The following is a 12,022-nucleotide window of genomic DNA, read 5'->3' on the forward strand; positions in this document are numbered from 1 at the left end:
AGTAGCTGGGACTACAGGCGCCCGCTACCACGCCCAGCTACTTTTTGGATTTTTAGTAGAGACGGGGTTTCACTGTGTTAACCAGGATGGTCTCGATTTCCTGACCTCATGATCCACCTGCCTCGGCCTCCCAAAGTGCTGGGATTACAGGCATGAGCTACCACGCCCAGCCAAATGATGTATTAGCTTTTTAAAGGATGTCACTTGAGTCCAATCTGTGTTTCTGACTCACAGAAACAAAATAAATGAATCAAAAGCTCTTGTTTTTTTATCTTGATGTAGAACAAATCACCTGCTGCAGTAACAGAACCAGAGACAAATAAATTTGACAGTACCGGATATGATAAAGACTTAGTAGAAGCTTTGGAAAGAGATATAATTTCCCAGAATCCCAATGTTCGATGGTAAGTCATATCACAACCAAATAACTGGGTGCTGATGTTGCTTTTCGAAATGGAAAATGGAGAATGTACTGAAGAGCAGAACTTGAGGACAGACCTGGAGTATGTACAGCATGAGCATAATTTCCCTGCATTCAGCCTGTTCCAATTTTTGTCTGAGAGTCTGAGGTTTTTGTTTTTGTTTTTTAGAGACAGGTTCTCACTCTGTTGCCCAGGCTGGAGGACAGTGGCTTGATCATAGCTCACTGCAGGCTCAGACTCCTAGGCTCAAGTGATCCTCCTGTCACAGCCTTCCAAGTAGCTGGGACCATAGGTGCACACTACCACATCTAGCTAATTTTTAAAAATGTTTTGTAGAGATGGAGTCTTGATCAGGCTGGTCTTGAACTCCTGGGTTCAAGTGATCCTCCTCCCTCAGCCTCCCAAAGTGCTAGGATTACAGTCATGAGCCATTGCACCTGGCCAAGGCAATGATTTGTATGTATGTGTGTTGCTTATTATCTATAGCATCCTAGAAATGTTTCTTTTATTTTCTTTTAGAGCAGTGGTTCTCAACTTTGTTAATATTACATGTAATCAAAGATCTGTAATGTATTACAGTGAGTTAAAGTTAACTTTTCCACAAAGTTAGGTATATTATATTTCTGTTAAAACCTTAATGATTATTAGGTATGGGTTTGAATTATATTAAAAAATATTGGGGGCCGGGCGCTGTGGCTCACACCTGTAATCCCAGCACTTTGGAAGGCCGAGGTGGGTAGATCACATGGTCAGGAGATCGAGACCATCCTAGCTAACACGGTGAAACCCCATCTCTACTTAAAAAAAAAAACAAAAAAAAAATTAGCCGGGCATGCAGTGGGCTGAGATGGTATGGTGCCACTGCACTTCAGCCTGGACGTTAGAGTGAGACTCTGTCTCAAAAAAAAAAAAAAAAAAAAATTGGGGACATTAACATTTTATACAATGAAAATAGTTTTTTGTTTTGTTTTGTTTAACAGAAATTGCCACATGTAGCAGTAGTAGTAGGTACTCTAGTGGTTGGAGATGACTTTATAGCAATCTCTATGATACTCTTTAACCTTGGCATCTACCTCTTAATAGAGCTGGAGGCAAAGCAGCTATGTTGTAGCGTGTCTTTGCCTTATACCCTTTTTATTCTTTATGCTTTTTTTTAATTAAAAAAATGGGCTAATTGTTTCTAAGTCATGGAGGTTATGGAATGAGGACCATAAAAGCAGGAGTTTAAAATGAGATGGTACAGAACCCTGAAGAGTGTGCCTGTAGACTATGTTCTCATGATCCAGGCTAAAAACTGTCAACTGCCAAGAACTGAAGAAAACATTGTGCTCTTTATATATCTGCTGGTTGACATGGTGGGCCTCATTGCAGTGTTAGTCCACCCGTGCTCTGAGAGAGGCTCACCATTCTGTCAGCAGTGCATATATCTGCTGGTTGACACGGTGGGCCTCATCACAGTGCATTAGTTCACCCGGGCGCAAAGAGAGGCTCACCATTCTGTCAGCAGCGCAACATCGTGTGCTTCCAGTGGTCCTCATGAGTGACTGCATAGGCATGTATCATCTAAGGGGTTGTTAATAAAATGTCCTCTCTTTCAGGGATGATATCGCTGATTTAGTAGAAGCTAAGAAGTTGCTTAAGGAAGCTGTAGTGTTACCAATGTGGATGCCTGAATTCTTTAAGGGCATTAGAAGACCATGGAAAGTAAGTTTATTACTGTGATGGCATTGTCAAAGTAAATGGCAGCATGTTGATATAGACAGCCAATATTTATCTATATTGGGAAAAGTGGAGGGAGAAAGTAGAGTAAGGAAATTTTTAAATTAAAAGGTATATGTTGTGCTGCTGAGAATTTTGTTAGACCATAAGCTATTGCAAGATTTCTAGAATAAGAAATACATACAATGTGATCTTTGGAAAGTGGAATACACAGCATTAAAATTTAGAATTTGGCTGGGCGTGGTGGCTCACGCCTGTAATCCCAGCACTTTAGGAGGCCGAGGTGGGCGGATCACCTGAAGTCAGGAGTTTGAGACCAGCCTGACCAACATGGAGAAACCCCGTCTCTGCTAAAAATACAAAATTAGCTGGGCATGGTGACGCGTGCCTGTAATCCCAGCTACTCGGGAGGCTGAGGCAGGAGAATTGCCTGAACCTGGGAGGCGGAGGTTGCAGTGAGCCGAGATCACGCCATTGTACTCCAGCCTGGGCAACAAGAGCAAAACTGTGTCTCAAAAAAAAAAAAAAAAAAAAATTAGAATTCACCCCATTTAGAATGAGCTTGTATTTGCAAATATGACCTAGTCAGCTAGTGCAGAAATGCTTATTATGTCATGTTGCATGATTGTAACCTGTATTTTGGGGATTGTTCTCAATAAATTAATGGGAAATACCTGCATGTGATAAATACTTTTTAAAGTCATGGGCTGATCTAAAAAAAGACCATCAAAAAAGCCTTTCTTGGATTTGGAAGACACACTAATAGGTAACTCTGCATGTATGAATAGTTGTAAAAATTCTTTATACATTAAGTGATAAGCAAGATACAAAATGACAGACATACTTTGAATAAATTATATATATATATATTTTGTTTGTTTTGTTTTGAGACAGAGTCTTGTTCTATTGCCAGGCTGGAGTGCAGTGCGATCTTGGCTCGCTGCAACCTCTGCCTTCCAGGTTGAAGCGATTCCCCTGCCTCAGCCTCCCGAGTAGCTGGGATTACAGGCACGTACCACCATGCCCAGCTAACTTTTTTTGTATTTTAGTAGAGACAGGGTTTCACGTGTTGGCCAGGATGGTCCCGATCTCCTGACCTCGTGATCTGCCTGCCTCAGCCTCTCAAAGTGCTGGGATTACAGGTGTGAGCCACCACGCCTGGCCGAATAAATTATATTTTTAAAAAACCTAATTTGTCTGAGCAAAAGGACAATCAGGATATAAATTCAGATGTTAATGGCACCTCTGTTAGGGTGTTGATATTATAAACTACTTTTTCTCATCTTTGAGTTCCAAATTTTTAATAATATGGTTATCTTCTTTTTTAATGGGAAGAGTAAATTTGTGACAAAGTTTATCTGTTTGTCTTTTATTTGTCTTGATATTATATATAAGTTGGTTGAAATTTCCTACTTAGTAATGACATTTTTATGAATTAGAACAATAGCAGATAAATCCTCTGCTTAGGCTATTATATTCGCAACAGGGAGTACTGATGGTCGGCCCACCTGGCACGGGGAAGACGCTCCTTGCTAAAGCAGTAGCTACAGAATGCAAGACAACATTCTTCAATGTCTCTTCATCAACTCTGACTTCCAAATACAGAGGAGAATCTGAGAAGCTTGTTCGTCTTCTGTTTGAAATGGTGAATGTTTGAGACAGCTCTAATGATTCTTACCTCTCTAAAAGGGGAGAAAGAGAGCTGTAACTATCTCCAGTGTATGGAATAGTTAGGCAGGGTGCCATTTTGCCCAGAGTATGATTCGGTGTCCTTAAAGCTAGCTTTCTTTACAAACATGAATAATTAGAGTTTCTCTTTGTCTCTTTCTCTCCAGATGTAGATCCAAATCTACCAGTTTTGGGGCATGCTCACATTATGGGATCTGCATTACTAATCTTCTGTAGGAATCTGAAATTACTGTGTTTTTTAAATAATTAGGTTTAGTTATAATATGATAACCACAGTATTGTAACAGTGATGCCAAAAGGTGAGAATCGTAAGTTATTGTGGAACTTAGGTTATCTCCAATCTATTAACTATATCAAATGCCTTCATTTTAATGACCTAATCTTTGGATTAGGTTCTTTCTTCCACCAATACAAATCAGAGTACCAAGAGAAGAAATGTAATTCAACAAGTTCTGATAGAGTGTTTAGATTGAATTCCACAGCCTTTTAAACTTCAGACTTTGTTAAGCTTCACTGATTACTTCTTGCCTCTAAGAAACAGAGTAGTTTTATGTAATTAGGATAGAGTTATGCTATTAGTGACAAAGATGTGAATGTTTTTTTATTTTGAAATGGGTTCTCACTCTTGCCTAGGCTGATATGCAGGAGCATGATCACAACTCGCTGCAGCCGTGACCTCCCAGGCTCAAGTGATCCTCCCATCTAAGCGTCCCAAGTAGCTGGGACAATGGACATGAGCCACCACACCCAGCTAATTTTTTTTTTTTTTTTTTTTTTTTTACAGATGGGGTCTTGCTGTGTTGCCCAGGCTGATCTCGAACTCCTGGGTTCAAGTGATCCTCTTGCTTCAGACTCCCAAAGTGCTGGATTTACAGGCAGGGGTCCCCAATCCTGGTCAAGACATGAATTCTATTCTTTTAAACAGGGTCTCATTCTGTCACCTAGGCTGGAGTGCAGTGTTGCAATCTCAGCTCACAGCAGCCTTCACCTCCTAGCCTCAAACGATCCTCCCACCTTAGCCTCCTGAGTAGCTGGGACTACAGATGTGCACTACCATGCCTGGCTAATTTTTGTATTTTTAGTAGAGATGAGGTTTTGCCATGTTGACCAGGCTGTTCTTGAACTCCTGACCCCAGGTGATCTGCCCTCTTGGCCTCCCAAAGTGCTAGGATTACAGGTATGAGCCACTGTGCCTGGCCTTTTTTGGTTTTTTTGTAGAGATGAAGTCTCACTATGTTGCCCAGGCTAGTCTAGAACTCCTGGCCTCCAACAGTCCTCTTGCCTAGACCCCATAAAGTGCTGGGATTACAGGCAAGAGCCACTGTGTTCAGCTTTTTTTTTTTTTTTTAAGATAAGCTCTCACTATGTTGTACAGGTTGTAGTGCAGTGGTTATTCACAGGCACAATCATACTGTACTGCATCCTCCTCTCTAAGCCTCCCAAGTAGCTGGGACTTTAGGCGTGTACCACTGCACTCAGCTTTCAAGCCTTATTTTTATTGTCCTTAGGGTAATGAACTCTCGAGAAATTAGCCCTCATTTTTGTCATAGTTCCAGCAAAAGTCCAACGATTAATATTTGGCCTGTTTTGAGTTTCATATCTATGCCTAAACTCCTTGTTTTTGACCAGAGAATTGGAGTGCTCTGATTGGCCAGGCCTGAATAAAACCCCTGGAGCTCCAAGTAGAGTTAGCCTCTTTTAAAGGAGTGGAATAGGAATGAAAGAGGGGCCGGGCATGGTGGCTCACTCACGCCTGTAATCCCAGCACTTTGGGAGGTCGAGGCTAGCAGATCACTTGAGGTCAGGAGTTCGAGACCAGCCTGGCCAACATGATGAAACCCCGTCTCTACTAAAAATACAAAAATTAGCCGGGTATGGTCGTGTGCACCTGTAATCCCAGCTACTTGGGAGGCTGAGGCAGGAGAATCGCTTCAACCTGGGTGGCAGAGGTTGCAGTGAGCTGAGATCGTGGTGTTGCACTCCAGACTGGGAGACACAGCAAGACTCCTGTCTCAAAAGAAGAAAGAAAGAAAAAGAAAAGGAAGGAAGGAAGAAAGGAAAGGAAGTAAAGGAAGGAAGGATGATTTGCAAATGAAAAAGAGGCTTCTTTTACCAGATGTGTGCTGTGCAGGGAGAACCAATTGGTGTCCTCTACAGTACCTTCCTGGGCCAGCTAAACCCAGGACACATAGCCTTTACTTGAAGTCAGATCATTCTACATACCCTCAGTATGTGGGAAGAATCAGTCTAGTCACTTTTGCTTGGTGTGGCAACAGATTGAAATTTAATTTGTGTTGATGTAGGTTCTTTTGATAGATGGTTCCTAACTAAAATTTGAGAATTTTCTTGGATGTTTTAATGATGATTAAGTTCACTCTTTCCCTCTCCATTTCTTGAAAAAGTACAAAAATATTTATACATAGAAACCCAAGTATTGACTCTTCTTTAAAGATGAAATTATCCTGCTAGGTACAGTGGCTCATGTCTGTAATCCTAGCATTTTGGGAGGCCGAGGCAGGAAGATTGCTTAAGTCTAGGAGTTTGAGACCAGCCTGGGCAACATAATAAGACACCATCTCTACCAAAAAATATAAAAATAAGCCTGGTGTGGTGGCACACACCTGTAGTCCTAGCTGCTCGAGAGGTTGAGGTGAGAGGATTGCTTAAGCCCAGGAGCTCAAAGTTGAAGTGATCTAAAATCTTATCACTGCACCCCAGCCTGGATGACAGAGCAAGACCCTGCCTCTTAAGAAAAATAAATAAAAACCGGTTGCATTAGAAGCCATACTTTAGCTGTTCTAATCCTATCCCATCTCCCCAATATTAGTGTGAAAGATGCACAGTGTGGCAAGCTCGTTAGCTGTTTTGTTGTTTTCTTTCTTTCCTCGTTTTAGAGACAGGTTCTCACTCTGTCACCCAGTCTGGAATACAGTGGTGTGGTGTGATCATAGCTCACTGCAGCCTTGAACTCCTGGCCTCAAGGGATCCTCTCACCTATTCCCCTGAGTAGCTGGGACTCGGGCACGTGTAACCACACTCAACTAATATTTTAATTTTCTGTAGAGATGGAGTCTTGCTTTGTTGCCCAGGCTGGTCTCGAACTCTTGGGCTCAATCCATCCTCCTGCCTCACCCTCCCAGCGTTGGGATTACAAGTGTGAGCCACTGCGCCCAGCCTCCCTCAGCTGTTTTCTGATTGCTAACCTGTGGATTATTTTAAAATGAAATAGCTTGGTATTGCATGATTTTTTCCTTTAGGCTCGATTTTATTCTCCAGCCACCATATTTATTGATGAGATAGACTCCATTTGTAGTCGCCGAGGGACTTCTGAAGAACATGAAGCAAGCAGAAGGGTGAAAGCGGAGCTGCTGGTTCAAATGGATGGTATCTATGTGTTTAGCATGAGTTGACCAGGGACGGGAGGTTGTTAGGTATGGCGTCTCCAGCTCCAGTTGGTCAAACTTTACTCATACTGCTAACCCAAGGCTTTTAATAGGTATTCATAACTTCAGATGGACTAGAGGGGGTGGCAAGTAGTTCCTGATAGTGATAGTAATAGATCTGGTACACTGACAGTGGTGACAAGTCAGAATTAATGGCCACCCACAGGGCACCCTTTTGGTATATACAACTATCTTACTTTAGCTATGAAATTGAAATAAAAATAAATGCAGATAAATTGGCCTTAGAGTTTATGTATGCTTTGAAAAAGATTTAAAATTGTTATGTAGTTGAACTGATCTGGCTTTCGATTAAATCTATTTTGAGTCATATATTTGCTTACTACAGAACTCGTTTTCTTTGGATTACAAATTCACATATGTACCAGTTAAGTCTTAAGGAGGCTTGAAGACTATGCTTCCTTGTATTGTACTGAATATCTGATGATCTTTAAATAGCTGAGCTTTATTTGGTATAATCCAACTTAATATCTTTTTCACTCTCTCCTTACCCTTATTTTAGGTGTTGGAGGTGCTTCTGAAAATGATGACCCTTCCAAAATGGTTATGGTTCTGGCAGCTACTAATTTTCCCTGGGATATAGATGAGGCTTTAAGACGACGCCTTGAGAAACGAATCTATATTCCTTTGCCATCAGGTATCTTCTTTTCAATCTCGTCAGAAAGCCTGTTAACTTTCAGGTAGTTTTGTTTAGAGAATTTAAAATTTGGTATTAACTAACTTTCCCGAAGAGATACATGAGGAGTGTCTTCCCTTACAGTACTAGTTAGGCTAAATGCCTTAATAATAAATAGTAAGGAATTAAAAAGTAAAGAATGGCTCTTGAATTAAGCAAGTGATCTCTTCTTAGAGATCCAGTTCTTACTGGAAAACAACATCTCACACAAAGAAGATTTGAGACAACAGTATACTATGTTTATGCTGCAGGCTTACATTTTAAAATTTGTTTCTACCATTAGCAAAAGGCAGGGAGGAGCTATTACGAATAAGTCTACGTGAGCTGGAATTGGCTGATGATGTTGACCTTGCAAGTATAGCAGAAAACATGGAAGGTTATTCAGGTGCGGACATTACCAACGTGTGCAGGTATGGATTATCACGGAAGCATAGGTTTTTGTAGGCATAAACTTCTAATATGAAGTTTCTTGGGTTTGTTTTTTGAGACCAAGTCTTGCTCTGTCACCCAGACTGGGGAGTAGAGGCGCATTCACAGCTCACTGCAGCCTGACACTCCTGGGCTGAAGTAATCCTCTGACGTGAAGTTTTTATGCTGAATTAAGATAGATCAGTATCTTGATGGTGGCTCACGCCTGTAATCTCAGCACTTTGGGAGGCCAAGTGGGAGATCACTCGAGCCCAGGAGTTTGACTGGCCTGGGCGACATAGCAAGACCTCATCTCCATGAAAAAATTTTAAAAATTAGCTGGGCATAGTGGTGCCCACTTGTGGTTACCACCTGCTCCGGAAGCTGAGGCAGGAGGATTGCTTGAGCCCAGGAGGTTGACGTTGCAGTGAGCCATGATTGTGCCCCTGCACCCCAGCCTGGGCAACAGAGCAAGACCCTGTGTCCAAAAAAAAAAAAAAAGATGAATAAAGACTCACATTCCAGTTTTTTGTTTTGTTTGGTTTGGTTTTGTTTTTTGAGACAGACTCTCGCTCTGTCACCCAGGCTGGAGTGCAGTGGTCTGATCTCAGCTCACTGCAACCTCTGCCTCCTGGGTTCAAGTGATTCTTGTGCCTCAGCCTCCTGAGTAGCTGGGACTACAGGTGTGTGTCACCACACATTTTTGTATTTTTAGTAGAGATGGGTTTCACCATGTTGGACAGGCTGGTCTCAACTCCTGACCTCAAGTAATCCGCCTGCCTCAGCCTCCCAAAGTGCTGAGATTACAGGCGTGAGCCACTGTGCCCAGCCCCCCATACATTTTGTAGACAGGGTCACAAATTCTGGTTTTGTTGGTGTTAGCAGGTACTGGTAAGATATCTGGGTATCTTTCATGTCAGTGAAGAGTCTACAGTTCATTTGAAAGCTACAAGTTCAAGAAGCTAATGTTAGGATAAATTGTGTAAAATAGAACATCAATAATTGTCTTGGATTAAAAAAATTGTTGGTGCCTTTGTTCACTATATTATAAAATAGGAAATGATTGTGAAAAATATTGACTTGCCATATGCACAGAGTACAGTCTCATTCTCAGTGAACTTATCCTAAATGTGATAGAATAGCAGTAAAAAGAAAAAAAGACTGTCTTTAATCCAGCTGGTTCAAGTCGGTTTTGTCCTAATCTAAGTATCAGTAGAGACACTTAATTACCCAGGGGCTTGACTGCGCTCATTTCCTCCTCTCTGAAGTGAGCATCCCACACAGGGTTCTGAGGATTAAAGCTAAGGTGAATACATCAATCAGCTGTATTGCTATCCCTTTGCATAAATGGTGGCTGCTATTAAGGATAAAACTTGGTAAAAGGAAAGAGCTATTTGAATCTGAAGTTTTTTGTTTTTTTTTTTAAACACAAATAGAGGAGAAAAGGAGAAACCACTGAACTTACCTAGCTTTTCCTCTACATGGAGAAAATATTTAATTTTCTTAACAGGTTCTCTTCTGACTCTGTGATGCTTATTCTTCATTTTATTGAATAGTTATAATGAAATTCAAATTGCTAGCTTTAATACCCCTTTTACTTTTTCTGGGGCTTTATATTCAGTATTAATTATTTAAATTAGCATCCTATTTCATTACAGATTTAACTGCTTAAAAAACACAACAGGCTTTGTATTCCAATAAGCTTCTCCACAATACTACATATATATAATTAGAGAATGCTACAACAGATCAATTGAAAATGTTTCTATTAACAGGTTTTCATTTAACCAAAGTAACACTTTGTCTGTTGTTACTGTTGTTGTTTTTAACTTAAAACCTAGGGATGCGTCCTTGATGGCAATGAGAAGGCGCATTGAAGGTTTGACTCCAGAGGAAATCCGAAATCTTTCCAAAGAAGAAATGCACATGCCTACAACTATGGAGGATTTTGAGATGGCTTTAAAAAAGGTTTCTAAGTCAGTGTCTGCTGCAGACATTGAAAGATATGAGAAATGGATATTTGAGTTTGGATCATGCTAAATTCTCACATGTAAATTGTGAGAAATGTGCCTTAAGTGTTTGAATATTAAATGCAGTAATTCATTGCACTGAGTGCTATATTTTTTTTAACTTTCATAATGGTAAGATTTTTTTTAAACCCTTATGATTCTGAATAAAGGCAATATTTTTAAGCTGAAAATTTGTTTTACTTTAGCATTACTAGATTTCTATTTCACTGACCACAAATGTTACAACACAAATGTTACTTAGCTTGGAAAGCTGTCTTTTCTTTTTTATCTTTGCTTTTTCTATTTTTTTCAAGACTGTGTTTCTTCCAACTGAACTGGCCATTCATATTGGGATTAGCCAACAGACCATAAGACAGACATCAATCTTGGCTCTTGTTTGAAACCAACAGCTACAATGGCAAACCACCACCTGTCTTGATTCGGGGCCTAGGAAAGCTGTCTTTATATGCACTTCTAACTTGGCATCTTCTCTCCCACTGTTTGCTGCTGTCACTCCTTCTAGGGAGGAAAAAATTGGCTCTAGCTCCAGTTAAACTTTACCCATTGCCTCTGGGTGCCTGTGGATAACTGAAAATCCCTGAACATTTTTACACGGTAGCTAATTAAAGCATGAGCCAAGCCCATAACACCTGGTGTTATGGTAGCTTCCCTTCACCTCCTGGGAGAGTTTTAAAGACACATTTTACTTTGCGTTTTAAAAAGAAAAAATAAAAGTCTTACTTGACTTTGATTTTGCCTACATAAGAGGCTGCACTTTAGGCAAATAATAGGCATTTCTAAACCTGTGCTGCTCATAGTACTCTAATCACTCATTAACTCATGCATACTAAACATAGCTAAAGTAATAGTTAATGGTATAAGTTAGTAAGTGAAATAAAAGTTAATGGTATAAAATTTAGGTAAGATTTCCATGTGTGACTGCTTAGAAAAAAATAATTTACCATGTTATCACAACCATAGAAAACAGAGCCTCAGGAGATTGCAGACCTTGCTATGGTCCCAAGTCTTACTGAGAAAGAAAGAAGCCCGGATAGGGATCTTCTGACTGCAAAATCTACACTCTCCAATAGACCATGTAGCCTCCTAAAGTTTTTTCTTCACTAGAATCTGTAAGCTTATGCTTAATAGATAAAATAAGACCATGTCATCATTTGGAGTTAGAACTGGTGCTTTCTAATAACTTACGGAATAAGAAAGGGTGTAAAGAAAGTGTTACTAGCTGGTAACTCTAGGATCAAATTGTAAGTTGCAGGTTATTTTTTTTTTCAGCAGTATTCCATGCAATGTAACAATTAAAGTCTGGCAAAATGAAACATCACTCCTTCATTCTACTTCTTGTCATCCTCTCCACCCCCACCACACACATATGTTTGGCCTGAATATAAAGTGGTCTCAAAAAAACCAACCATGGCCGGGCATGGTGGCTCACGCCTGTAATTCCAGCACTTTGGGAGGCCTAGGTGGGTGGATTACCTGAGGTCAGGAGATTGAGACCAGCCTGGCCAACACGGTGACACCCCATCGCTACTAAAAATACAAAAAGCCGGGCATGGTGGTGGGAGTCTGTAATCCCAGCTACTCAGGAGGCTGAGGCAGAATTGCTTGAACCTGGGAGGC

General features: G+C 40.7%; 1 protein-coding gene across 3 annotated transcripts in view; it reads left to right on the forward strand.

Moving 5' to 3' along the window:
• Positions 1-10,575, forward strand: part of KATNA1 (katanin p60 (ATPase containing) subunit A 1) — a 75,036-nt gene extending 64,461 nt beyond the window's left edge. For 2 of the 3 annotated variants that reach the window (XM_011965657.1, XM_011965658.1), the window contains exons 5-11: positions 283-404; positions 2,021-2,126; positions 3,628-3,786; positions 7,088-7,214; positions 7,794-7,928; positions 8,251-8,377; positions 10,217-10,575. In XM_011965657.1, the coding sequence (XP_011821047.1) occupies positions 283-404; positions 2,021-2,126; positions 3,628-3,786; positions 7,088-7,214; positions 7,794-7,928; positions 8,251-8,377; positions 10,217-10,415 (975 nt within the window). In that variant the 3' untranslated portion in view covers positions 10,416-10,575. The remainder of the gene's footprint in view (positions 1-282; positions 405-2,020; positions 2,127-3,627; positions 3,787-7,087; positions 7,215-7,793; positions 7,929-8,250; positions 8,378-10,216) is intronic. The other variant, XM_011965659.1, reaches the window with a different exon arrangement.
• Positions 10,576-12,022: the final 1,447 nt, after the last annotated feature.

The sequence above is a fragment of the Mandrillus leucophaeus genome, unplaced genomic scaffold (genome assembly GCF_000951045.1).
Source record: "Mandrillus leucophaeus isolate KB7577 unplaced genomic scaffold, Mleu.le_1.0 Scaffold731, whole genome shotgun sequence".
Classification (NCBI taxonomy): domain Eukaryota; kingdom Metazoa; phylum Chordata; class Mammalia; order Primates; family Cercopithecidae; genus Mandrillus; species Mandrillus leucophaeus.